Source organism: Brassica napus, chromosome A9, assembly GCF_020379485.1.
Source record: "Brassica napus cultivar Da-Ae chromosome A9, Da-Ae, whole genome shotgun sequence".
NCBI lineage: Eukaryota > Viridiplantae > Streptophyta > Magnoliopsida > Brassicales > Brassicaceae > Brassica > Brassica napus.
In genome coordinates, this window is record NC_063442.1 from 35,712,592 (window position 1) to 35,740,090 (window position 27,499).

General features: G+C 35.0%; 4 protein-coding genes and 2 pseudogenes across 5 annotated transcripts; 3 read left to right on the forward strand and 3 right to left on the reverse strand.

Annotated features, from left to right (window-relative positions):
* The first annotated feature begins 141 nt into the window (after positions 1 to 141).
* On the forward strand, positions 142 to 3,381 carry LOC106368042 (probable protein S-acyltransferase 4). Of its 2 annotated transcripts, none has more exons than XM_013807920.3 (6): positions 142 to 560; positions 930 to 1,118; positions 1,199 to 1,507; positions 2,017 to 2,250; positions 2,328 to 2,962; positions 3,066 to 3,381. In XM_013807920.3, the coding sequence occupies exons 1-5, from the start codon at positions 504 to 506 to the stop codon at positions 2,958 to 2,960; spliced, it is 1,422 nt and encodes a 473-aa protein (XP_013663374.2). In that variant the 5' UTR covers positions 142 to 503; the 3' UTR covers positions 2,961 to 2,962; positions 3,066 to 3,381. The 2 variants fall into 2 exon arrangements, with proteins under 2 accessions (XP_013663374.2, XP_013663375.2); XM_013807921.3 differs by having other exon boundaries at positions 151 to 560; positions 3,071 to 3,381.
* A 77-nt stretch (positions 3,382 to 3,458) lies between these two features.
* LOC106368040 (magnesium-protoporphyrin IX monomethyl ester [oxidative] cyclase, chloroplastic) lies at positions 3,459 to 5,660 on the forward strand. The gene is made up of 5 exons (XM_013807916.3): positions 3,459 to 4,076; positions 4,564 to 4,628; positions 4,711 to 5,038; positions 5,112 to 5,210; positions 5,290 to 5,660. Exons 1-5 carry the CDS (start codon positions 3,603 to 3,605, stop codon positions 5,551 to 5,553), a joined length of 1,230 nt encoding a protein of 409 aa, XP_013663370.2. The 5' UTR covers positions 3,459 to 3,602; the 3' UTR covers positions 5,554 to 5,660.
* LOC106368041 (probable aquaporin SIP2-1) lies at positions 5,459 to 6,763 on the reverse strand. The gene is made up of 3 exons (XM_013807919.3): positions 6,387 to 6,763; positions 6,034 to 6,294; positions 5,459 to 5,963 (listed from the first exon to the last, which is right to left on the reverse strand). Exons 1-3 carry the CDS (start codon positions 6,663 to 6,665, stop codon positions 5,799 to 5,801), a joined length of 705 nt encoding a protein of 234 aa, XP_013663373.1. The 5' UTR covers positions 6,666 to 6,763; the 3' UTR covers positions 5,459 to 5,798.
* Positions 6,764 to 7,662: 899 nt separating this feature from the next.
* LOC106364937 lies at positions 7,663 to 9,496 on the reverse strand (annotated as a pseudogene).
* Positions 9,497 to 9,637: 141 nt separating this feature from the next.
* Positions 9,638 to 11,219, reverse strand: LOC106363520 (annotated as a pseudogene).
* A 5,339-nt stretch (positions 11,220 to 16,558) lies between these two features.
* Positions 16,559 to 19,901, forward strand: LOC106364936 (phosphatidylinositol 4-phosphate 5-kinase 4). Its single transcript, XM_013804413.3, has 8 exons — positions 16,559 to 17,776; positions 17,943 to 18,110; positions 18,188 to 18,353; positions 18,435 to 18,551; positions 18,620 to 18,813; positions 18,988 to 19,118; positions 19,206 to 19,278; positions 19,356 to 19,901. Exons 1-8 carry the CDS (start codon positions 16,569 to 16,571, stop codon positions 19,642 to 19,644), a joined length of 2,346 nt encoding a protein of 781 aa, XP_013659867.2. The 5' UTR covers positions 16,559 to 16,568; the 3' UTR covers positions 19,645 to 19,901.
* Positions 19,902 to 27,499: the final 7,598 nt, after the last annotated feature.

Here is a 27,499-nt window from a genome sequence, read left to right on the forward strand (position 1 = left end):
AGATATATATAGTTGGCCGACCATCAAATAAACAATTAATTAAAGAAATCTAAACACTAAACAAGAAACTTACAAACATCCTATTCGCATAATCCACTTTTCCTTATTACAATACATACCATGTTCTCGTTAAGACATGAACTCCAATCTAATTATTCGGCAATGACAAAGCGAATAAAATAAAAAAATATTTTTTTTTTTTTTTGCAAAGGCGAAAAGGGATCGAAATTTGCGAACATCTGAAAGTAATCTTCTTGTGATTTCGAGTGAGAGAGGACAGCTTCAATATTCCTGTTTCTCTCCTCTTGAACTACAATCACATTCAAGTGTTTTGAAATTGTGAATCAGAGTTTGCTCCTTTCTGGGTTTTAATTTTCTTCCTGATTTGATCCTTTTTCCTGATCAGTTTTGGATTCTCCCATGGGTTTCTGATTCTGGGTTGTTCGAAAGTTCCTTACTTTGGTGTTTTTCTCTTTCTGATTTCAACCCTTAAGGCTTAAGCTATGGCTTGGAATGAGACTAAACTAAAGAGGCTCTATCAAGTTTGGAGGGGAAGCAATGTAAGTTCTCAACTTTCTTTTGTCTTTTTGCTTTCGTTTCAAGTTTAATCTTCGCTTGTCTGGAGAATATTGATCACACAATATTTTGACATGAGACTCGCATAGTGTTCTTTGAGTCCAAGTCATAGACTTTCAGACTTTTGATTTTGCTACTTTTGTTATTAGATACAAAAGATGTGCTTTGATTCAGTTTAGTTGTTGTGTTCTTAGATCATTCCTTAGCATTGTTTGACTAGTTTCAGTTGTATAGTATCTTTGAGTCTTGATTGATTCATATATGGAAACTTTAGGCCATTGCTAGTGATTACACTGCAAGCTCCTCTAAGCTTTTCATGCTTCTTGATTCTTCATTGACTTTTGATCCTCCAGAAATTTCTATGTGGCGGGAGGTTAATCTTTGGTCCAGACGCATCATCTCTATATCTAACAACCATCTTGATCCTTGCTCCCTCCGTGACGTTCCTTGTAAAAATGTACTTAAAAATGGAAGATCCTCGCACCAAGCATCCAAAACTCTCTATTCCAATTCTCGCCGTGTCTTGGATCCTCACCCTTTTGGTATGTCTTAATCTTTCCAACGCTATAGATGATGACTTGACTGTCTTAATGAAACTAAAGTTTCAGTAGTTTTCTTACAGGACATATTCTTCCTATTCATGACATCTGGTCGAGACCCCGGGATTGTCCCTAGAAGTTTAAAGCCTCCTGAATCAGATGATGTACCTGATTCAACTACTCCTTCCATGGAATGGGTTAGTGGTAGAACCCCGAACATAAGGCTACCAAGAGTCAAAGATGTTAAAGTTAATGGCCATACCGTAAAAGTCAAATTCTGTGACACTTGTTTGCTTTACCGTCCACCTCGTGCTTCTCATTGTTCCATCTGCAACAACTGTGTTCAGAGATTTGATCATCATTGCCCTTGGGTTGGTCAGTGCATTGGATTGGTAAGTTAGTAAATGTCTTTAATTCGAGAGTTTAAGGGAACTTTAATAATATGTAAAGGGCTAAAGTCAATCCATTTAGTGTCGATTTGTTTTAGTTTAGAATTTAATTTAATTTAACATGGTATCTGAGCCTAAATCCTAGATCCTGAACATTCTAAAACCCTAATCGATATAACTTTCCCGACCGTATAACTGTCGTACTAGACCCTCTCAGCCGGTTATAATTGTCGTACTAAACCCTGTCGACCGGGTTTAAAATGTTCTAAGTTCCAAAATTTCTAACTGATAAGAGCCATGGAGATAGATATGTGGGATAAATACCCCACATCGAGAGTTTAAGGAAATCTAAGTAATATATAAAAGATTAGCGTCAATATAGTTACTGTCAGTAGATTTTAAGTTGAAGCCTATGATAAATCCGAATTTAACAAAAATGAGTTTGTTTTTAGATGTTTCTTGAGAACTATGTGTTTTGAGAATGTTCCAACTCTTTATTTTTTTTTTTGCAGAGAAATTACCGGTTCTTCTTCATGTTTATATCAACATCAACCACTCTGTGCATATACGTGTTTGCATTTTCTTGGTTGAACATATTTCAAAGACATATGGATGAGAGGATTAGCATCTGGAAAGCTATATCTGAGGATGTTTTATCGGATATTCTCATAGTTTACTGCTTCATTACCGTTTGGTTTGTTGGTGGACTCACTATATTTCATTCCTATCTCATCTGCACTAACCAGGTGATTAGAAAGATCTATCTCTTTATTCCAATCTTTCGTGTTTAAGATTCATCTAATGGCGAATCTGTTTTGTGCAGACTACTTATGAGAATTTTCGGTACCGATATGATAAGAAGGAGAATCCATACAACAAAGGAGTTTTAGGGAATATATGGGAGATATTTCTCTCTAAGATTCCTCCATCTATGAACAAGTTTAGATCATTTGTGAAAGAAGAAGACTATATGATGGTTGAAACTCCTACTTCAAACCCAGGCCAAAGTCTAGTTAACTCGAAAGAGAAGATAGATATTGAAATGGGAGGTGGAAGGGTTGTTGATGAGGGTAGAAAAAGTTACTCACTCCCTGAGCTTCTCAGGAATCTAAACTATGAAGACCTTGAGGATGATTGTGAGGAGGATGACTTGAAGTCCAAAGATCATCAGCACCACCACCATCATGATCAGAATGAGGGAATCATCCCTCCTTTTGACCCTTTTTTTACCAGTGAGAGTGGTGTTAACAAGGATCAGAGAGAGGGACAAGAGTCAAGAGGATCTTCAAGTGATGATGATGGATTTGCAGGGAAGCGCGTTGGAGTCTCGAGTGATGATGAAGAAAAGAATGAAGGGTATGAACAAAAATGGAGTGCCGGAAGTGTAAATACAAACGCAAGATCTGAAGATGGAGCAAGCTCTCCTCAATCTACTTCACCAATGCTTCGTAAATAGAGGTAACAAAATTAAGACTCACCTCTCTTATCTATGTGTTACTTGCTCTAGAAGAAACCAAACAATTGTCTCAGCCCTAACAGTACTCTTTTTGTAACTTGCTAGAGAAGTGCTTGAAGCTGGAGAGTGGAGATCGTTCTTTATCATTCTTTTAACTGTGTTTCATATAATTGTTGAGAAAAAAATCCAGAAATAAGAAACATTGTAGGTTTTGTGAGCTTGAGCATTAGATTTTTTTTTTTTTTTAATTATTAGGTGTGTTTATATTACCAGAATGTCTCATCTGGATATCACCAGCTCCACATATTTTCTCATATTTTTGTTTTTAAAAAGATTTGGACCACGAATTTGTAATTTGTAATGTATACAAATTGTATTTCTGAATTATTTTCCCCTATTTATTTACATATTGGTTGGTTGATTTTAATTTTATATTTGTTAATTTTTTCATCTATCACCTATTTATTATCAAGAACACAATGCAATCAAGAGTAACCAACAACATTTCGCCACGTGTCAAGCGCCCACACCAGAGCTCAGATTTTCACTGGATGAGATTTTTTCATTACAAAACTCCTCACAGCCTCACCTTCTTCCTCTAGCTCCTTGCTCTCTCTCTCTACTGCTTCCGAAACTCTAACAATGGCAGCTGAAATGATGTTAGTGAAGCCAATCTCCAAATTCGCATCTCCAAAGCTCTCTAACTCAAGGACATGCCTCACCAACCGACGTTTCTCCACCGTGATCAGAATGTCAGCCACCTCCACGCCGCCGCCTCCGGCCACCGCAACCTCTAAGTCCAAGAAGGGCACGAAGAAAGAGATTCAGGAGTCGCTTCTGACACCGAGGTTCTACACGACGGACTTCGAGGAGATGGAGCAGCTTTTCAACACGGAGATCAACAAGAACCTTAACGAGGAAGAGTTCATTGCTCTGCTTCAAGAGTTCAAGACTGATTACAATCAGACACATTTCGTGAGGAACAAGGAGTTTAAAGAAGCAGCTGACAAGTTGCAGGGACCTCTCAGACAGATCTTTGTTGAGTTTCTTGAAAGGTCTTGTACTGCTGAGTTCTCTGGTTTCCTTCTCTACAAGGAGCTTGGTAGAAGACTCAAGGTATCTTTTGAGAATTCAATCCAAAACCGTTAAGAGAAATTCAGTTTTATCAATGTTCAGCAAATTTCTAGGCGTTAATTATTTTTTTTATAGGGGATTAGTCCCCTTTTTTTTAAAAAAAATAGCATTTTTAAAAAGTAGTTTAGTGTATATCTATATAAGATAAGATAGAGAACTGAAATAAAATAATCTTAGAAATGAAAAATGTAATGAGAACTGAAGGCTATTTAGACATTTTTGATATTTTAATTTGTGTGAAACTGTTGTAATTTGTAGAATTTTACTAAATCAAAGTTTTTGAACTAGTAAGTAGCTTCTAGTTTCAAAAGTTGTTCTTGGTTTAGTGTTTCTTGTCTATGTTATGCTTCAAAGCCTTAAGCTGCTCATTAGGTGGAGACAGAGTTAAGGACAGATGAGACTTGAATGTTGTTTCATTTAGTCCCTTTAATTGGCTTGGTCTTAATCTTTTGATCTGATGGCATTGCAGAAAACAAACCCTGTTGTGGCTGAGATCTTCTCTCTTATGTCCAGAGATGAAGCTAGACATGCCGGGTAAGATCTCCCAACAAAGGAACCTGTCTTCTTTTATTTGACTGTTTGTTCTTGAATTGGTAAACAAACTTTTTTCTTGCAGGTTCTTGAACAAGGGGTTGTCTGATTTCAACTTAGCTCTTGACTTGGGTTTCTTAACAAAGGCAAGGAAATACACTTTCTTCAAACCAAAGTTCATCTTCTACGCCACTTACTTGTCCGAGAAAATCGGGTACTGGAGATACATCACAATCTACAGACACCTCAAGCAAAACCCTGAGTTCCAGTGTTACCCAATCTTCAAGTACTTTGAGAACTGGTGCCAAGACGAGAACCGTCATGGAGATTTCTTCTCTGCTTTGATGAAAGCTCAGCCTCAGTTCCTCAATGACTGGCAAGCCAAGCTCTGGTCTCGTTTCTTCTGCCTCTCGGTTAGTAAACACTTCAACTCTCTTGATTCCTCTACTTCCAAATCCTAACCGGTAAGAGGATTGGTTTTTGCAGGTTTATGTGACAATGTACCTCAACGACTGTCAAAGAACTGATTTCTACGAGGGTATTGGGTTAAACACAAAGGAGTTTGACATGCACGTCATCATCGAGGTAAAGTAACTTGAAACCAGAAAAGATTAATAGTAAGTAAGCTGTGTGTGTGTCTGAAAATGTTGAGATTTTGTTTCAGACAAACCGTACCACGGCAAGAATATTCCCGGCGGTGTTGGATGTTGAGAACCCTGAGTTCAAGAGGAAGCTAGATAGAATGGTTGTGATCAATGAGAAGCTGATGGCTGTAGGACAAACCGATGATCCTTCCTTTGTCAAGAACCTCAAGAGGATTCCTCTCATTGCTGGTTTGGTCTCTGAGATCTTGGCTGCTTATCTCATGCCTCCGGTTGAGTCTGGATCTGTTGATTTCGCTGAGTTTGAGCCTAATCTTGTCTATTAGTAGCTTCAATGCCAAGTCTTTGAAGGCTGGTTCTTGATTTCTTGTAATTGAATTATCTAAACTGAGAAACCTCGTTTTATTGTAACAAACCAAATACTTTTACTGCATCCTACCAATCACAATCACCAAAATTCAGGTTTTTGAACTGATTGATATAGTTGAATTTTACATTAAAAAAAAAAATACATTATGAGATCTAATAAGAAATGATTCACTAAATTAATATGAGAACTAAAATCATTTACTCATTCAGATTTAGCCTTAGGTTTCTCATGTTCTTCGGTAAGAGGCTTTAACACAACATTGTAGAACCAAACAGCAAGCAAGGTAGCCATCACAGGTCCAAGACAATACACAAGTAAATGCTCTTTTGTTATATGTTCACCGCGTGCATAAGCCCATCCCATAACCTACAAAGATACCACACAAAGCAAATAAACAAAGAGATAAATACTTTGTCACAAATACTATTTTTAATACCGCTGCTGGATTCATGTATCCGCCGGTTAGATCAGCTCCAAGAACATGGAGAGATAACTTAGCAATACTACTAATCCAAGTCTTCATGAAGAAACTTCCAGGGATCTTTCTTGATAGTTCCATTGAGATCAGTACAGTGAAAAAAGTTAGTACCCCCTCGGTTAAAGCGCCTTGATGGATTGATACGTTTAGTTTTGGTCCTTTTCCAATCTCAGGGAAAACGTGAATGATATGCTTAACCGCAAGGATTGATCCTATCACCTTTGAAAAACAGAGCATAAAACAGAGCCTTTAACCTCCTCACACAATGTGGAAGATCGAGAGATCACTTAGAAAAGTAAACGAAACCAAACCTCGGCGGGGACTCGAACCATGATGGTGAAGATGAAACTGCCGAAGCCACCGGAAGCCAAAGCGGCCACAGGATTATAATGTCCGCCTTTGGTGAGTTTCTGAAGAAAAGCGAAGATGAACATGGAGATGACAGAGAATGTATATCCGACGATCTCGCCGGTCGTTACATTGCGGCTAAATCCAAGTACGCCGTGGACTAAGATGCTGACAAGAACTCCTGACCATATCCACATGAAGGACAGTACCAGATCAGAAACCACTATACTGATTCGACTCATCTTTGATTCCAACTATGAGAAACAACAAAAAATCTCAGAAAGAAACAGAGAAGCAAACTTTTCCATAGTGGATATTAAAGATGGCGTGTGAGACAAGTAAGGACCGTTTAAGAGAAAAGAATCAAGATTATGATTGGTTCTTAGTGGCTTGTGAATTAGGTTATAATATTAAATAATAATGTTGGTGTGAGTCAGCTTTCCGACAATAAGAGTGTTGGTGGGAGTCAGCATTCCGACAATAAGAGGTTGTGTTCTCTTTGGTCCTTTGGCTTTGTCACCATGAAATAAAAGATTCTCGAGTTTGGGAAACGAGTATAAGGGTATGACTGGTTTTCCCGCTACCACCCGCAAACGCAGCTTTTGCGGTTGGTAGCGGTTGCTGGCGTTTTGCAACAATTGTTCAAACCGCTCTAAACCGCTCCAAATCGCTCCAAATCGCTCTGAACCTCATAAATTCAAAAGCTGGTTCCAGCTAGCGTTTGCGGTTGCGGGCGTTTGCGGGAGGATAAAATTTTTTTTTTTTTTCCAAAACAATATAAATACAAAAAAAAAAAATCAATAAAAAAATTAAATTGAAATTATAAAAATGCTAAAATATATCAATTAAATTTTAATTAATATTATAAAATTTTAAAATAAAAATATTTTATATATTTTTAAAAAATTTAAACTATAACTTTCTAAATATAAATTTTATATTTATTATAATATTATTATTTTTGATATTTTTATAATTGTATAAAATGTAAATATTATTAATTTATTATTTAACTGCTGCTGCATTTGGTAGTTAACCAGTCATAAGTATCCCGCAAACGCACAAATTTCTAACCGCAGAACCAGTCGTACAAATTTCTTAAAACCGCTAGAAACCGCAACCACCCGCATCCACAAACTCCCGCAACCGCAACCGCAACCGCAACCGCTGCGGTTAAACCAGTCGGACCCTAAAGCGTCAGCGTTTGAAAGACGGTAACGAAACGCGGAAAATAAAAAAAACACAATGAATGTGAAAGATTAGTGTAGATATCATCTCGATTATCAATTATTCAAAAGTATTGTCTAAATCTGAAAAATATCAAAATTAATTTTGACCCCACAAATATCTGAAACTTGAAAATTAACCATAAAGTCTCAAAAAGTGCCTAGTCAACCAACAGAGTCTCCACGACAGAGGAACCATTGATCATGCGAAACGTCACCACCAAGTCTCCACCCTTACAGATCTCCTTCTTCTTTGCGACTTCCACCGCGAATCTAACCTTCTCCTCCGTGGACCCTCCCGTCGCTATCACCGGAACGATCCCACGGTAAACCAAACCACGACTCGCCACACTAGCCACCGCCTCAGGGCACTCCTGGTCGACCACCGTCAGAATCGGAACGCTAGGCCTGTACTTAGCCACAAGCTCCGCCGTGTATCCGCCCTTGGTGACCACCACGATCGCCTTCGCGTTCAGCTTCCACGCCGTCAAAAAGTCTGAAGCAGCTTCGCTCTCGATTGTGGATAACGGCAACGGAACAGCTTCGTAGTCTAGATATACTCCTCCGCCTCTTTGCAGATCATCGACATTGTTTTCACGGCAGCCTCGGGTGAGCTCCGGCTGCTGTTTCGCCGCTGAGCATGACGCAGTCAGTGCCGTCTAGGACAGCGTTGGCCACGTCTGTGGCTTCGGCTCTTGTCGGACGAGGAGCTTTTGTCATAGACTCGAGCATCTGTGTAGCTGTGACGATTGGTTTCCCGAGTGCATTAGCCTTCTCGATCATCTTCTTCTGAGCCCTAAATATCTTCCACGTCGGAATCTCCATCCCCAAGTCGCCTCTAGCCACAATGAACGCATCAGTCTTCTCCATAATCTCATCTACGTTCGCCACTCCTTGATTTTCAACCTGCCACGTCATCAAATATCATCAAAACATTAGTATATAACCAAGAAAAAAATATATTTGATAATACCCTATTGGTAGCACTTAGGGCTAAGGAGTAGACTTGACTACAAAGAAAATAAAATTTGTTTTATTTATTTTACCACTCACCTTTGACACAAGCATGATGCTCTTTGCGTGCACTCCAAGAAAATCCCTGACCTCATCTAGGTCAGATCCTTTACGAACAAAAGATAAAGCAATGATGTTGATTTTGTTCGGAACTCCCCATTGAAGTATATCCTCTTTGTCTTTCTCTGTAAGTGTCGGGAGATCAACTACTATTCCAGGGAGATTAACGTTCTTTCTTTCTCCAAGAACCGCAGAGTTCTCACATCGGCAACGGACAAGACCGAGATACGTGTCACAGGACAAGACAGTTAGAGAGATTGTTCCGTCAGAACAGAGAACCACGTCACCAGGATTGACGTCCTCCGCAAGTTTCTTGTAGCTCATCGAGATAACGTTCGAGTCTCCTTTTATAGTGTAATCGATTGAGATTGTGATCTCTTGACCTTGGATTAGTTCTATCGGTTTGCCTTCCTTGAGAAAACCGGTTCGTATTTCAGGACCCTACAAAACAGAATTAAACCAATTGTTAAAATTAAACCCACCATGCATAAGGATATTTTTAAATTTAATAAATTGTGTGTAATATATTATACCTTTGTGTCGAGCATGACGGCGCAGAGAATACCAGTGTTCTGCATGGCGGTTCTAAGATTATCTCGGGTTTCTTGATGGTACTCGTGAGAACCATGGGAGAAATTGAACCGGGCTACGTTCATGCCGGCTCTAAGAAGCTTCTCAATCATCTCAACGGACCTAGACGCCGGTCCAAGTGTGCAGACGATCTTGGTCTTTGACGCTCCATTCCTTGTTTGACCACCAAGTAGTTTCTCCATTGTAAAAGACTGTCGTCACCTAAAAAGTTTGAGAGAAGGTGAATGTGATGTGTGTTTGTGAAGGTTTGTGACTTATGAATGGAGTCACGTATGTTTTTTTTTTTCTTATCTTTCATCATTTAACTTATAAACTGCTCTATCATAATTCATATATTTATCATATTTATTGGAGAAAATCTTCATACTGAGATGCCCTTGTCCACAATAATGGCTTCAACACTCTTGCAAAACTACAATTAACATTAGTTTATCTTGGCGAGAAACTGGTGAAAGCATCTTACATTTGTAAGATTAGTGATTCCTCTGACTTGAGTTTGAGATAACTAGATAGAGATGTGCGAGAGAGAGAGAGACCTCAGAAGCGTCTGATCTCTTTGGGAGGTCTGAAGTTAAGAGGATGGGTTTCAGGAGTTGCGTTGTCGTCTTCCTTCCACATCTTTATGGTCTTGTCTGCCTCACACGTTACCAGCCTTGAACCCGTCTGATCGTAACACGCTGCATATATACCAGCTTCACTCTCCAGCGAACCAGGCTGTACAATAGCTTCCGCCTGTTGGAAACTGTGACCACTCTTCCAATCCCAGAACCATAAGCTTCCATTATCACCTCCAGTGACCATTACGCCATCCTCATTCACAGCCACTGCGTTGATTGTAGCTCTTTGCTGAGAAAGCATGTTGTGGCGAAACTCTCCCTTAGGATTAAGGCTAAACTTATTGATGTTATCAGCCGATGCAGAAACAAAAGCATTCTCATTCTCTTTTGGATGGAGCGCCATTGCTCTGACAGCTTTCTTATGATTCGTTAGAGTTGTCATTGTTCTACCATACCGAAGGTCCCAAAATTTAATGGTGGAATCATGAGATCCGGTAACAACTTGAGGAGGGTGGGTTGGAGGGGTGAAGACGGAACAAACGTCTTTGTCATGTCCCGAGAGTGCGAAACTCTGCGTCTTCGTACGGATATCCCACACCCTGCAGACAGAGTCTCGCCCTCCGGTTAGTAAAACGTCCAGAGTTGGATGAAGAGCTTATTCTGCTCAAGGTCCCAGCATTTGACTTGCTTGTCATCACCAGCAGAGAACATGTAGGAGGTATCTTTGTTGCTTACAGCAAGGCCTCGTACTTGCCCAATATGTCCAGTAAGTGTGACCTTCAGAACTCCACTCGCTACATCCCATACCTTAATGGTACCATCAGCTGAACCAGTGCAAAACCATTCATTACTTGGGTCAAATGCAACAGATCTAACCCACCCCAAGTGCCCCTGGATCACCCTGTAGTTCTTCCATGGTGCATGCCACTCTCGACGGGGCCATCGACTAGGTGGTGCTTTTGCCTGCGTGAACAGTGTTGTCGTAGCTTCTTGGCGGTAAAGTAGGACCGACAACTAAAGCGCCCTGTTTGGCTCCTTGTGGACCTGGAAGGGCAAGGGCACTGGATGAAGCTATCTGCTCATTATTATTATATTCATCTCTACGTATAGACTGCTTACTCACGGGCTCTACACCTCCAAATGCAACTTGAAACTTGTGAGAAAGCCGAATCTTTTTGCTCGCTTTACTGATTTGAGCGGGGGAGAAAAGATCAAGAGCTCGCTTTACTGATTTGAGACTCAGCTTTTGCAGTGACTGTGGTTCGATCTCCGTCGTCATCGTCGTTTTCCTTCACTCGATTAGGGCTTTTACACGAAAAAGAAACTAGTATCTGATGGTTTATATAGAGAATTAATTTAGAAAGAAAAGGCAAAAATACACATTTTCCTTTTTTGTATATTCGTTAAATTTGCTTTTGAAAAATATGACTTAAACGGCTAAACCTTAAAAGGAAAAGTGAAAAAGGAAAGTATTCGTGAGCATCAAGTAATTATAATTATACGAAGTAAATACATTAGGAAAAATATTCAGTCTTGTTAACCAAGAAAAAGGAGATATTCAGACTAATTGTTTTTTTTTTCATTTTAATATAGAATTTGGAAATATACCTTCTTATGAGTTTATATTTTGAAGATTACACTGTGTTTAACTGTTTTTGAAAACTACACTTATGAATAGATATAATGACAAAAATATCCAATTTATATGTATCAATACTATTAAAACAGAAGACCCTTTTTTGAGGTGCCCTTATGTTTCAACAATATTTACAAGATTTTGCCATTGGAATATTTTTAAACCATGATTTTAATTACATGGGTTTTTTCTTTTAAATTAAAAATATATGGAAATTGTATCGAATATCTTTGTTTACTTCGTCACTTTCGGCCAAACTGACAAATCTGAAAATGGCTCTGGCTAAAAAGAAGCGATTTTTCTAGGGTTCGGAGAAGATGAAGAATAGTTTGATTTCATCTACTGCGTTGAAAATTTAAACATATGGGTTTGTTTTGGAAAGCATGGCGAGAAGTATTTCTATATTTGCGGTTTCATTAGGGATCTTTCGATGTTTTTGACGCTTCATCATCGGTGGATATAAGATTCGGGAATGGAAACTTCTAGAATCTGGATGGGGGTTCAAAAAGGAAGATGAGACAGTGTGAGTATTACATATATATTTTAAGATTGAAGAATTTTTGGGAGTGAAGCATATGGGAAAAACCTGATTCGCAGGAGAATATTTGGGATCAAGGGAAGATCAGGAGAATCGGTCAATTAAATCAAAGTTGACAGAGGTTTTACAAGGTACAAGTTTTTATTTTACTTTGGTGAATACAATACTAGAACGATATAGGTTCAGCAGGTACTGTAAACGAAAGACTGTAGTTTTGGGATTTGGCAGGAAAAGATAGTCTCTGCTGTCATATTGAGTATTAGAGATTGCATTGCCTTCATCTATATAAAGGCTCTATGTCTAAGGTTTTTTTTCTTCCATCTATTTTGTTATTTTTAAGACTGTGTTGTTGGTTGCTTTGCTGTTGGTGTCCTTTTTATGTTGTTGAGTTTGGAAATGCTATTTATAGCTTCAAGGAATAATAAGAGTATGATATGTTCTTTTATATCTGATTCTGTCAGAAATATGGTTTCTTTTAACTTGGATTGCAGAGAGAAGATGGACAATTAAGTAGTATGATCTCTATCTATTTGTACATTCTGGTTTTAGGTGAAACAACTGGTTTTGTTAGGTGTGGAGACGGATGGATTAATAGGGATGGTGTGGTTCTTTATCTGAAAAGAGGAGAGACTTGAACTAACTTTTCAGAAAAATTGGAAAACTTTTACTATATATGGGAGATGAAGGATGGTTTTAAGAGGAAACTATGAATATACAATACTACTGATACTTATCCCTTTCATGTATTTGGTTGCTATTATTTGACTGAGGTGATTAGATGGATATGTGATGTATGTAGGTTTATGTGTTTCTGCAGTGACAAGGACTATTTATCAAGTGGATCATTGGGGAGAAGATTAGAAAACAGTAACGAGGATGCTTGGTACCAAGATTTTTCTTTATGCATCAATTTGGAGATGAAGTTATAGGTGAAGAAAATACACGGGAGATTTACTCGAGATCGGGGCAGGTCCAAAGAAGTTTTGTATTATAAAAAGGAGTTTGGTTTCTCAAATATTATTGTGGTTTCTTCGGGTTATGGATATCCAGCTTACTTCTCTTAATTTTTACATTTTAAAATTGTAATTTTTTACATGCATACACATTTTTATTAACGATATTAAATAAACAATATGTTTGTTATTGCTTATCGTGCTCCAACACTAACGATTCAACATGTTTTCGTTTTTTTCAAATTGACATGGTAATATATATACATAAAGCTTAATATGTTAGTATTTCGGCAGTATTCAAAATTATGAACTCCTAACATATTTGATCATAACTCAATAAGTTCTAATTTACAAAACCTTAAACTCCAAATCATTTTATTTATTTTCCTCCGAATCTATTAAAAATAAACAAACAAACTATTTACCCCTATATATATGGATAAACTATTACATGAAAGCCGATATATAAAAAAAACAATATATAAAATACGGTTTGTGTATCATTATAGTTGTAAATCTTCTTTTCAAATCAATAATAAAAAAATAGAAACAAGAAAATCAGAAGTTCCGAACATTTGTATCAAATATACTAAATAACAAACTAGCGGCCAATCATTATAGTTACCAAAATCTTCCACATATCAATAACAAGAAAATCAGAAGATTTTAACAAACTGTCAAATATAATGATTCAAAAAATCTTATTTTCCATAACATAAATTAGCTTGATGCTACAAAATACTTTCTAACTCTATTGAATCAGTATAGTTAGCTTGAACATAAATTGAATGAAAAACTGGTAATTTAAGATTTTATTAATATTGTTTTTATCTATACTATTAAACACACAATTTTTTTTGGAGGTATCCTTGTGTTTTGTAGGTATTTACAGTTATGCCACAGCATTAAAAATTTAATTAAAATATATAAAAATTATTAGAAATATCTATATATGAAAATTTTCTTTTTCTTCCTTAAAAGAAATAATAAACCAGATTTTTCTCCTCTTTACATATCTATTTTTTTAAAAAAATTTTTATTAATAGCATCAAATTTTAAGCGATTTCCTAAATAGACATTTTCAAGCCTTTTCACAAAAAGAGTTCTTAAGGAAAAAATGATCAAAATGTTTTATTTAATAAATAAATAAAATAATAAATCATAAATAATAAATATTTTTTATAATTTCGAATTATATGTTTTCAAATTCAAAATTTTTATAAATTTTTATTTTCTGAATTTGTTTTTCTCAGTTTTTATTTTTGAAATTTTAAATGCTTTTTGAAACTATTTAAAAAGTTTATTTTCAAATTTTTAATATTTACTTTTTAATTTATAAATTTTTAAACCTCAATCCCAAAACTATATCCCTTAACTGTAAACCTTAGGGTCTACATTAGTTAACCATATGGATAAAAATGTATATTTACCTTTTTTAATAAAATATTTTGATCATTTTGATCTTTAGATATTATATTTATGACACACACTTATGGAAACAATTTTAATTTGTTCACCATTTATTCAGTTAATTAATTTCAAAAAAATTACTTATAATTAACTATGCCATACTTCTAGCTAGGTTCACGTTGGGTTTTATGAAAAAATAAAAATTTGGCTCGAACCCAACATTGCCTGAACAATCTGATCCGAAAAATGTATGGTTCATAAATGGATCCTAAAACCCCAAACCTAACAATTTGAAAACTTAATAACTCTAACCGATATAAACCTAATATCTGAACCCCCATCACTATGAACGTCAAAATAAATTACTTCCAATTATAGATATTAAAACTGAAATATTAAAACTCAGACAAAAAAAAATTAGAAACTTTCAAATTAAAAGATTTAACTAAAATATTACCCCGTGCTTTCTAAGCGCGGATCAAAATCTAGTTCTAATATTTAAATTTACAGTGTTTATGAAGTAAGTCCAACAACAGTCTGGTTTTATATTTATCTTAACATCTATATAAGATCTCATTTAATTAATTATTCGACGCCACAATGTTTTATTATCTCTTAGAAGAAGCTTAATGTCGTCATCATCATAAAAATATTACACAAAATACTATAGAAAAAAAATCTAAAAGTAGTGCAGAAAACATATTAGATCCCTCACGAGAATTTAACTAAGAAAATAAATCAAGTATACAGAATCTAAAAAGTGGCAAAAGCTCGACGAGCTCCACTGTTGCTTCCGAAGCAAAAATGCTTTGAAGTTTTTCATCACAATTCACCATAAAATGCTTTGAAGCAAAAATGCTTTGAAACAAAAAGGCGGATAGACTAGCACACAGTGTTAGAAAGCAGCCGTCTTTCGTCGTTCACATGGATGCAGATCACCCAGTTTAGTTTACAGAGTCAGTATGAGTCTGTAAATGTTGATGACAAGAAAAAAAAATTATTGTTTTTAGGATCCTTTTAGAACAGAAACTAATCAATCAAGATATAAACTTCTTTAGCAAATACTAAATGATCCCTTCAAGATCTTTCTTGTCTTGATATAAACCATACACTCATGAAAACAATCCAAGAAATATAATAGCCAAACGGTGCCTTGATGTATCTCTTTTCTTTATGTTACAGTTTATTAGTTACCGTAACATTGTACTTTGATTAGCATGATTATAGGGAAGAGATTATATTTGTGAACTTTGTGCATATTGGCACATAAAAATTCGTGTAGTTGCAGTACATCAACATGGTTTAATTCGTGGAGTTGCAGTAAAGCAACCTGGTTTAATCCATTTCGTGAAAAACTAAACCCCAACAACACATTAAGTGTTTATCTCAAACTTAATTTTCACACACATGAATAATAATAATATTTTCATATTTACATTTTGGTTATTAAAACGTGTAATATCATATTAAAACCAGAGTAAATATGTCTTATCATATATAAGAAAGTGTAATGTTCAAAAAAAAGAAAAAAAGGAGTATATTTTTCAAATTTTAAATGATAAACAGTGTATTTTTCAAATTATCCCTATTAATTTTCGATTTTTGCATTTAAGCTAATATCGAAAATGGAAAAAGGAAAACTTATAATTGAAAATTCAACAGTTTAATCAATGAGCTTAAGCTGTTCTTGACAGAATGTTTCACTGAGTTCGAGTTTCAGCTATCTCTGTCGCCGATAGCTCCCACATTGGAGACATCATCAGTTTAGGCTAAGTTGATCAGTTATTCTAAAATTTTATTTTAGAGAAAATGTGAGATGAAAACTCGGAAATGCTAAGAATAGAAAGAAACGAGTCTAAATTTGAAGGCTTTCAATGGTTTGAGGAGATGAACGGTTTCTTCTTTGAATTACATAATTAGTTAAAAGAGGAAACGACAAGAAAAGATGAAATGTAGAAGAAAAAGGCACTGCAGATTTCTTCATGCTGCTTTTGATCGAATGATTTTAGGTTTCACATTTTGTCTTTTTCAGCATATAGTTCATGATCTTCTCTTGTGTATGTGTACATCCATATGATTTGTTGTTTAGACAAGTAAACATATGCTTTCTTAGGTATTGTTCAAGGTTATATATAAGTCTCTAGAAAAAAAGAAGCAAAAATGAGCAAGGAACAAAGCTGTGTTCTAAAAGCTTGGGAGGTGACGATGAGAAAGACCCAACAAGCCAAGAAACGTGCAAACAGTATTTTTGGGACGGTACCGGTAGCTCTACAGACAGATGATGATGCTACTACAACAACCGAGGAGAATGATGATCATGAGAGCAGCACTAACACAAGCAGCGTAGGTGAACTGTACCAAGAAGAGAGAGTGCTTCCCAATGGAGACTATTACACAGGTCAATGGTACGATAGTTTTCCCCACGGGCACGGTAAATATCTATGGACAGATGGTTGCATGTACATTGGTGAGTGGTACAACGGGAAGACTATGGGGAAAGGCAAGTTCGGTTGGCCTTCTGGTGCCATGTATGAAGGCGAGTTCAAAAGCGGGTACATGGATGGGACTGGCACTTACACAGGTCCTAGTGGAGATACTTATAAAGGCCAGTGGGTGATGAACTTAAAACATGGACATGGGATCAAGAGTTTTGCAAACGGAGATGTGTATGACGGTGAATGGAGGAGAGGGTTGCAAGAAGCTCAAGGGAAGTATCGTTGGAGAGATGGGAGTTATTACATTGGTGAATGGAAGAACGGTACTATTAGTGGCAAAGGCACTTTTGTCTGGTCGACGGATGGTGATAGATACGACGGGTTTTGGGATGATGGTTTCCCTACTGGTAACGGGACATTCAAATGGGACGATGGGAGCTTCTACGTTGGTCATTGGTCTAAAGATCCTGAAGAAATGAACGGTACTTACTATCCATCAGGGAACGAAGGGGCTCTTGATTGGGATCCTAAAGACGTGTTTGATAATCTGAGTGAGTACAAGATTTGTAGTGGAGAGAGGCTTCCTGTGTTGCCTTCACAGAAGAAGCTCTCTGTTTGGAACTCTTCCAAGCGTGTTGAGAAGCCAAGGAGGATATCTGTTGATGGGAGGGTAAGTGTTGGTTTGGATAGAGCGTTTGAGAAGATGAATATGTGGGGAAGTGAGAGTGGTGAAGGCGCTGCTGATATTGATTCCACCACAAGGAGAGATTTGGATGCTGAGATAATGAGACTTGAGGCTGAAGGATTGATTCAGAGCTTGAGACCTAGTCCTGTGCCTATGAGATTGCCAAAGGCAGGGAAGAAGCAAGGCGAGACAATATCGAAAGGTCATCGGAATTACGAGCTTATGTTTAATCTACAGCTTGGAATCAGGTAACTATCTCACTTTACCTCCTCATAAGTTGTATCAAGGTTCAAAAAATCGGTCTAGTCGCCGCCTAACCACTAGCCCATACAAAATGCATAAATACTGTCCAGCGATTTTTTTACATTGAGTTATATTATAAGTTAAAGCTTTGTTGATGTTTTGGTTATGCAGACATGCTGTTGGAAAACAAGCTCAGGTTGTGTCTCTTGATCTTAAGCATTCAGCTTTTGATCCAAAGGAAAAGCTGTGGACAAGATTTCCACCAGAAGGAACCAAATACACACCTCCTCATCAATCTAGTGAATTCAAATGGAAAGACTATTGCCCATTAGTTTTTTGGTGAGAGACCATTACGCTAACCTCTCTCCTTAGCTCTCATTGGTGCGTATTCTTACAATAAGTTACCTATCTTTCAGGAGCTTGAGGAAGCTATTCAAGGTAGATCCAGCTGATTACATGTTATCAATCTGCGGTAATGATGCCCTTAGGGAGCTATCATCCCCTGGTAAAAGTGGAAGCTTTTTCTACTTGACAAACGATGATCGTTACATGATAAAGACAATGAAGAAGTCTGAGACTAAAGTGAGTTTAAGTTACCATATAAAGAATGTGTAGCTGCTACATATATTAACTGCTTTATTTAATTATAATTATATGATGCAGGTGCTTCTGAGAATGCTTGCAGCTTATTACAACCATGTTAGAGCATTTGAGAACACTTTGGTGATTAGATTCTACGGTCTCCACTGTGTGAAGTTGACTGGAACAATCCAAAAGAAGGTAAGAAGCGAGAACAATGCTACCTTGGGTGCAGCTTGGATCTTGATTGAGTTCATCTCTTTTTGCAGGTACGGTTTGTCATTATGGGGAATCTATTTTGTTCAGAGTACTCTATCCACAGACGCTTTGATCTTAAAGGATCTTCGCTTGGCCGTACAACCGATAAGCCTGAATCAGAAATCAACTCAAACACAATCTTGAAAGATCTTGATTTGAATTTCATTTTCAGGCTACAGAAAGCTTGGTTTCAAGAATTCATTAGGTTAGTAACCAACTACCAATCAATCACTTTACTTCACCCATTACATTTTTTTATATATACTATCGGTTGATCCGGAAGGAATGCACTTAGTGCTGAACTTGTCAGCTCCGGAAAGATCCATTTAGTGGTATAGAGTGTACCGGCTACCACACTGACCATTGTTTTTATTTTCAGACAAGTCGATAAGGACTGTGAGTTTCTAGAACAGGAGAGGATAATGGACTACAGTCTTCTGGTTGGGATTCATTTCAGAGAAGCATCAGTCGCTGGAGAGCTGATACCTTCTGGAGCACGCACACCTATTGGTTTGTATGCTTGAAATAAATAACAAAAGTCATCTCTCTCTCCATTAGAACGTACCAATCAAACTATGTGTTCTTTCTCAACTATAGGTGAGTTTGAAGATGAAACAGCCCCTCGTCTCTCCAGAGTAGACGTAGATCAGCTTCTCTCTGATCCCACAAGGTAAGTAAAAACATAACAAAAGTTGAACTCATACTTTATCTGATTCTGGAGTCCAAGAAATGTGCTGATTGTTGCAGGTGGGCTAGTATCAGACTTGGTGGAAACATGCCGGCTCGAGCAGAGAGGACAATGAGAAGGAGCGACTGTGAGTTCCAGCTAGTTGGGGAACCAACAGGAGAGTACTATGAAGTTGTCATGATCTTTGGAATCATAGACATTCTTCAAGACTACGACATTAGCAAGAAACTTGAACATGCTTACAAGAGTATCCAGTACGATCCTACTTCAATCTCAGCCGTTGATCCGAGGCTGTACTCGAGACGCTTCCGTGATTTTATCTTTAAGGTCTTCACTGAGGACGATTGAAACAAGTCTTCTCTGTTTCTGGCCTTTTAGGTTTCTTGTGCGCCAAGAAATGAAGGCTTAGGTTTTATATACTCACATTCGGCAATGGTTATGCAGCCACTACTTTATTTTATTTCATAAACTGTATTAATTCTACAATAAACTAAGGGGAAAATCGCATTTTAAACCCTGAGAGTGTCACGTTCTCACACTTTAAACACTGAAGGTTTTTGACTAACACTTTAAACTTTGAAAGTGACATTTTTATCATAACAAACCCCCCCCCCCAAATCAATTAGGTAACCTGTACTGTGCATTTTGTGATGATGTGACAATTTTTTTTCTTTAAAAAAAATAAAATATATAGAAAAATTGAAAAAAATTGAAAAAGTCGAAAAAATAAAAAAAATCGAAAAAAATCGAAAAAATAGAAAAAATCTAAAATTTCAAAAAATATAAAAAATAACATTTCAAAATTAAAAATAAAAAAAAATATTTTTAAAAATTAATCCAGTTATAAACCAATAAGTATATATAATATAATAACTTGAATGCTGATTCTAGATTCTGGTTTTTGGTTTTTGATTGTTTTTTAATTTTTTGATTTATTAATACTTAACTTGTTAAATTTTCAAAATTAATCCTATTATTGGTATTATTTATTAAATGATATTTATTTTAATAATTTTAAGTTTGTTTAAAAAGAAATTAACTTATAAGTGAAGTTCTTAAAAATAGTAAATAACTTTGAAATTAAATAAATAACTAATCAAACTCTAGAGAAACTAAAATATATGTTACTTATCTAAGAAGCTCCACTCATACCAAAAACTAACATATACAAATCTAAAGACATTCCTCTCTATCTCTTAATTATATTTCAAACTAACTTACAGTATTTTATTTAAGGTCAAAAACATTTTAAGTGGTCTATGAGATATTTTCTTGCTTCACAAAAATTTAATAAGTTAAGTATTAATAAATCAAAAATTTTTTAAAAAAAATCTAAAACCAAAAAAACAGAATCTAGTATCACTATTCAAGTTATTATATTATATATATTTATTGGTTTATAACTGGATTATTTTTTTAAAAATATTTTATTTTATTTTTAATTTTGAAATGTTATTTTTATATTTTCTGAATTTTTCAAAAAAAAATCAAAATTTTGAATTTTCTATGTATTTTATTTTTTTTTTAAAGAAAAAAAAAGAAAGAAACCAACACGTCATCGTAAAATGAGTAATACATGTCACCTCGTTGACTTGGTAAACAAGTAAATCTCATTGGAGATTTGTTATGATAAAAATGTCACTTTCAAGGTTAAATGTGCTAGTAAAAAATGTTCAGTGTTTAAAGTGCGAGAATGTGACACTCTCAGGGTTTAAAATGTGATTTTCCCTAAGGAAAAGTGTTTCAAACAAAGTAAAAAATAATAAGTACGTGACAAAAGTTGACGTCTTTAGCAGTGGATAATTTTTATGAGAAATTCGACCTAAAAAAAGATTTTATCACAAATATAGACCTTGAAAATAAAAATGATCAAAATAGACTTAAATATTTTATCAAAAGAAATAAATATACATTTTTTTATCCCTAGGGTTAATTAATCTAAACATTATGGTTTATAGTTAAGGAGTGGAGTTTAAGGTTTAAGTTTAGGATTTAGGATTTATGGTTTAGAGTTTAGGGTTTCAGGTTTACAGTTGAGGAGTGGGGTTTTGGGATATGATTTAAAATTTTAAAAAATAAATAAAATTTAAAATTTTCAAAATAAAAAAATACTATTTTAGTCATTTTAGTTTTTGAGATCTATTTTTGTGATACAAACTTAAAAATGTTTATACGAGAGAATTGACTTTTTTTTTTATTTCACTTCTATTTTTTGTTAGGATAAATACACTATGAACTAATCTTCTTTTTTTTTTACATCCACTATGAACTAATCACATAAACGAGTTCTCACATATCTCGTACAGCATCTTTTCTTTTTTTTGAATTATACAGAGGTATCCTGGCCCCACAGAAGTGATCCAGACTAGTCACGTGTTGCCACGTGTCGGTCCTCTGTCCCTGGCGATGCCGGTACAGCATCTTTTCACGTAACGCTTCGAAATTCATTTTGTAATAACTATCCGTGTTTTCCATTTGAAGATGAAACGTGTAGAAAAGCCTTTCCTCTTGCGACCTTGAAAATGAAACATCCACAAGAACAAACCCCATCTTCTTCTAGTCCAGTTAATACATTGGATATTGAGAAGTTATGAATCAATTGGACGATGAAATTTGGACCATCACTTCGTTGTCTCCAAGCCTAGTAACGGGAACAGTGGATATATAACTTGACACTGCCTTTGGTTGTGGCTTAACGTAATGTTCAATGCCTCTTTGATCCGATACACGAATTAATCAAGAGTTCTTCCTTATTCTGTAATAACTTCTTCGCTTGCTCATGCACCTCTGGTATGTACTTTAAGCCCCGTGAATTGGTTTCAGAAATACTTAGCTTCCTCTGCAAGAAAGTAAAGGAAAAAGGATCTCAGCATTTTTGTTCTAGATGGTATAGATGCAAACACAAACGTATTTATTCTGTTAAATTTATGGAGTTCCAACTTAAAATTAATTGACGTGTAACTTATTGATATATTAGATATCCTTTTGTATATTACTGTAGGTCTTATCTCACTGCAAGATTCCGAGCACATTCTTTTAAAACGTCCAAAATATAAGGGACGCCAGAATAGTTACTTACCGATTGATCTAAGGTTGGAAGACTTGAGCGGAGAGATGAAAATAAAGAGTTGATCTTCTTGCGACGGTCACGCTCACTAGCATTGCGATTACGCTTCTTGATAACAAATACATATATTATAAAGCTGCGTTAAAATATGTTATAAAAACTTTTTATTTTTTATAGACTCTATTGGCCGGTTGGCTCCAGGAAAAACGTATTTAGTGTTTAGAGTGGATTAGTCCGAAATCATACCAACGTGTATGACCCAAATTTAAACCAATTGTCTGTCACGGTCTACATGTTCACCATCTGTGACGAAACCCAAGTCCAAGTTAATTAAACAGTGATAATTTAGTTTTCAGCAGAAATGAAATTTAAAACCGATATGGATACACACCGAGTTCAAAAAGATTACAATCAAACTACCACTGCTTAATTTTGTTTTGGTCAACTACCACTGCTTGGTTAAAACCTCTGTTCATTAAAATTATATAAAATTATACATGTATTACATATAATACATGTATCAAAACTATAAGAAGATTATTTATTTGTGTATTGAAAGATGAGTCATCTTAAAGAAATTGTTGGCGTTTCGTTGAAATCAGGTGGAAGATGCTTTGGGCATTCTCCTCGTCCCAATCATTTTCGATGGTAAGCCTATACATGAGCATCCACATGACATGATGTAAGCCTATACATAAGCATTTTTGGAATTTAGTGGTCTTTCTTAAATACATGCAGCCTCATTATTTAGCACAATAAAGCCATTACAATATTTAGGTCAACACGATGCCCATCTATGTCTACACTAAAATATGTTCTGATTTAGTTATTCTTCCAAGAACTGGTAAAAAATATTCCCAAACTCTAAATGTGAGCCAATGAGGTTAGATAGATTCTTATAGTGACCCACATTTCCAAACTAATATAATATTTTGAAAGGTACACCGTACACCCACCAACCTGTAAATTATTCTATTTGATGTCATAAGTATGTTTTAAACCAAGCCAAAGAAACCAAAATTATCTAAAGCTTTTTATTTTTTACTTCACCTAGATAAACCAAATTCAAAGATTTATTTATTTATTTATTTTTTACTTCACCTAGATAAACCAAGCCATAACCAAATTAATAATAAGTGTTATACAACTTATCATACCATAAAAATAAATATTTGGTTCTATAAATAGGGTATGTAGCTTCTTGATACGAGCCAGCAGACCCAACCCGAAGCATGGGCGAAGCCAGCATCATTTTTTAGCGGGTGCACAAACTACAAAAAAATTGGAAGTTCAAAAAGGGAATCAAACCTGAGATATTAAGGTGGTGCACTTATGCATTAAGCCATCACAACTAACAGAGTTCTGTGACTATTTACATACTAAATCAGTGTTACTAAAAATATTATGGGTACATGTGCTACCATAGGGGCTTTACTTGCTTCGCCCCTGGAAGCATGGGCTTTCAACCCTAAAAAAGTATATACTATTTTTGACCGATTATGTTAAATTGTTTCTTTAGTCTAGTGGTTATTAGTGAAGTTGGAACCCAACACCATAAGTTCAAACCATGGGTAGATCATAACCAGCCTTATTTTTTGAAATAGCTTCTAATCACAAGGACCGCTACTGCGAACCCGAGGCTATGTTCCTCGTATGAACCAGGTTCAGTTACTATTGGAGATATTGTATGAGAATCCAAACACGAATATTAAACGTATCAAAACTATAAGAAGATTATTTACATATTGAATGATGGCTCAGCTTAAAGAAACTGTTGGCGGCTCGTGGAAATCAGGTGGAAGATGCTTTGGGCGTTTTCCTCGTCCCATTCATTTTCGATTGTGTAAGCCTATACATGAGCATCTACATGATGTAAGCCTATACATAAGCATTTTTGGAATTTAGTGTCTTTCGTATCTAAATGCAGCCTCATTATTTAACACAATAAAGCCATTATAATATTTTAAGCCATCTTGATGCCATCTATGTCTACACACTGATTCAGTTATTCTTCTAAATAACTGGTCAAAATATTCTCAAATTGTAAACGTAAACCAATAAGGTTTCATCAGAGCCGGCCATAAGATTTTGGAGCCGCTGATGATTTAATAAATATATCAACTACTTTTTAACAAATTTGGAGGCTTACATCTATGTAATTTTTTTAATAAAAATTTGGAGGCCCTCTCTAAACCTTTTTTTTTCATTTCTTTGGAGTGAATTCAACTCCATAATAGAGTTAATTACTTTATTTTAGAGTAAAAAATGGAGAAACTTATTGTGTACCATTGGAGATGCCATTTTTGGATATGTTTCCTCTGTCAAATGCATAGGCTAATTCGTGTCTCAGGCTGCAGTTTGATTTTTTTACCTAGCCAATTTCAGTAGAGCACTAAAACACCAAATTTGGTGTAATTTTATTTTCAATAAAAAATCAAAAATTACACCATCCCACTAAATTTGGTATAGTTCAATAATTATTATTAATTAGTCCAAATTTGTAACATATATTGTATTATTTTTATTTTTAATTATTTTTATATAACTAAATATTTTTTATTTTATTTTCAAGTAAAAAATCACTAAATGATTATTATCATTTACTTCATATTGTTAAAAGTAACATAGAACATTATATTTTATTTTAATAATAGAAATTTAATTAGTATTTTATAAAATATAGAAATTAATAATATAAGCTGGATAAGATTAAAATACATATTAAATTTGAAATAAACACTCAAAACATAAAATAAATATATTATTTTGCTATGTGCTTTTCATAATTAATATTTTGTAATTTTTAATATAATTTTATATTAAATAAATAAAAGTATAATACTATTAAACCAAAAAATATAATTGTAAATAAATTTTATAAACATAAAATTACAAAAAAAAAACTTTAAAACATAACATCTGGGTGTGAAAAAATAATTATCTATCAGTTACAAATAATAAAAATATTAAAATTGAAAACAACAAATAATCATCCTCCGAGTAGTTCTCCAAGCCTAATAGGAACATTACTTTGATGTAATATTTGGTGTTATGGTTAGAGATGACACTAAAATATCAAATATAGTGAAATTTCAACGTTAAATTTGGTGTTATGGTTGGAGATGCTCTGATAGATCAGTTAAGAAAAATTCGGTAAACTATCGGATTACTCGAATGAGACCAAAAGTATTATTTTTAAAAGCGATAATAATATAGTAAAATACTTATATATGTTTACAGAAAAACAGTGATTTCCTTTTTCAAAAACATTATACGAGAATGCTATTATTCTGATTCATTTTTACGTGAATTTGATTACCAAAAAAAAAAAAAAAATTTATGTGAATTTTGGAAGCTGCCCAGTATATTCTCTCATAGTATATACTTGTATAGTATTCCAAGGTCAATGGACTACCATGGCTTCTCATTTATTTTAGCGATGCCAGGACCGCTTATTAATTAATTAGTGTAACGTGCTCACTTGCACAATTAGAACTCGCTTTTAAATACACTAGATTCGGTATCCGCGCTTCGCGCGGATTATATGTTTAATAAAAGTCCAGTTCAATTAAAATTGGGAGTTTTGAAGTTTCTGAAAGGGTAAGTTATATTTTGTTTATTTTATAATGCGAAGACGTTGGAAGCGGTGATCATTTTTTTTTAAAAAAACAACAGTAAGTTTGAATAATAAATTGTTTTAAGGAATTCAATATTCGTAAGAGAAAATAGTATTTGAGTGTGCCTATTTAATTAACGTAGGAAGCGGTAACGTAAATTTTTTAAAAGTTGGCTGGTGTCGTTTGCTATGAGGCTTAGGATAGCAGTTTATTCCTCTTTTGGAAGCGTTGTATGATACTAATATCGTTGTCAAAGTAGAAGCACGATCCATGTGTGGTTGTGAGTGATAGTTGTCCTGAAAAAGTCAAATATTTGTAAGCATTTATTTTGACATAAACTTTATGTTTAGTTTATTACCTTCATGTAACCGTGGAATGATACTTGTGATGATTACAATTTGTTTTTTCCTGGTATATATGTGATTTAACTCCCTGAAATTAGACGCCTCCTTGTCCCATAAAGTTAGACGTACCAATTTCAATCTACAAATAATTATTGTATTATATTTTGTTTAGTTGTAAACCAATTGTTATTTAATAAAAAGTTAGTACCTGTCTAAACGCAATCCAATGATGATTTTTGAATCTGTGTAGTGGTTATATAAATCACTTCCTTGGATGAAGCATATGCGGCCAACAACATCTGTAGGAATAATTTGGTTTTAGGGACAAAAATGTAGTATTTATTTGTATGTGAGAGAGTTATTGGTTTTTTTTTACTTGGGAGGAAGTTGGTTGCATTTGCTAAGCTGATCAACTGGTGGTAGTGTTGGGGCCGGAATATGTATGAAGGGATCGGTGGAATGTTTTCTTGAATCAGTGTAGTAATTTTTGTCTCATTGATATTGATTATGTATGGTTGAACGGTAAGCATGTACTGTTGGTTATTGAGAAGAAGATTAAAATATCTAATGTGATAAATTTTCCCTTCCTCGAAGCGTTGGTAGATTGTGTCAGACGTAGAAATAGACATCCTCCCTTCCATTATTTGTTCATGTTTAGTGGTTAAAAGCCATCATTTGAAATGTAGTTGGAATAATTAAAAGTAAGTATTTTTAAGACAAACCTGGATGTCAAGACAAATAAAAGTTGTTCCTAGGAAAGCATTTTTATTTTTGTGATTTTTGATGAGCCACATCCTAATGATCCTAACGATTATTGGATGCGGTCCGAGGGTGTCGCCCCAATTGTTTTGATCTTCTGCTGCATGTTATGCACAGATAAGAATGAGAATTATTTTGTATTGCCCATTTTTTATTAATTTCATATTTCTTTTGAAGTGAACATAGTTATGGTTTGTTTTTTTTTAAAAAAATTATTGACATGGTTATTTAAAAATTAAAGTAGGCCGGCCCATAATTATTTGAATGAGGTCAAAGCATGAGTAATTGGAACTGGTAGTTGTAAATTTGTTGGGTGGGTTTGATAGTAGAATTTAGGTTTTTTTTAGAAATTTATAGTGACTGTGTGTAAAATGAGGGGGTTGTGTTATCTTGGGCGGACAATTTTAAGATGAAAG

Excerpts from the sequence above, each read along its gene's own strand:
- LOC106368042 (XM_013807920.3), top strand. The coding sequence starts at position 504 with ATGGCTTGGAATGAGACTAAACTAAAGAGGCTCTATCAAGTTTGGAGG. Across the intron at positions 1,119-1,198 it reads CTTGGATCCTCACCCTTTTG|GACATATTCTTCCTATTCAT; the intron begins GTATGTCTTAAT and ends GTTTTCTTACAG. Across the intron at positions 1,508-2,016 it reads TTGGTCAGTGCATTGGATTG|AGAAATTACCGGTTCTTCTT; the intron begins GTAAGTTAGTAA and ends TTTTTTTTGCAG.
- LOC106368040 (XM_013807916.3), top strand. The coding sequence starts at position 3,603 with ATGGCAGCTGAAATGATGTTAGTGAAGCCAATCTCCAAATTCGCATCT. Across the intron at positions 4,077-4,563 it reads AGCTTGGTAGAAGACTCAAG|AAAACAAACCCTGTTGTGGC; the intron begins GTATCTTTTGAG and ends ATGGCATTGCAG. Across the intron at positions 5,039-5,111 it reads CTCGTTTCTTCTGCCTCTCG|GTTTATGTGACAATGTACCT; the intron begins GTTAGTAAACAC and ends TGGTTTTTGCAG.
- LOC106368041 (XM_013807919.3), bottom strand. The coding sequence starts at position 6,665 with ATGAGTCGAATCAGTATAGTGGTTTCTGATCTGGTACTGTCCTTCATG. Across the intron at positions 6,295-6,386 it reads TGGTTCGAGTCCCCGCCGAG|GTGATAGGATCAATCCTTGC; the intron begins GTTTGGTTTCGT and ends TGTTTTTCAAAG. Across the intron at positions 5,964-6,033 it reads GATACATGAATCCAGCAGCG|GTTATGGGATGGGCTTATGC; the intron begins GTATTAAAAATA and ends GTATCTTTGTAG.
- LOC106364936 (XM_013804413.3), top strand. The coding sequence starts at position 16,569 with ATGAGCAAGGAACAAAGCTGTGTTCTAAAAGCTTGGGAGGTGACGATG. Across the intron at positions 18,814-18,987 it reads TGGTTTCAAGAATTCATTAG|ACAAGTCGATAAGGACTGTG; the intron begins GTTAGTAACCAA and ends TTTTATTTTCAG. Across the intron at positions 19,119-19,205 it reads TGGAGCACGCACACCTATTG|GTGAGTTTGAAGATGAAACA; the intron begins GTTTGTATGCTT and ends TCTCAACTATAG.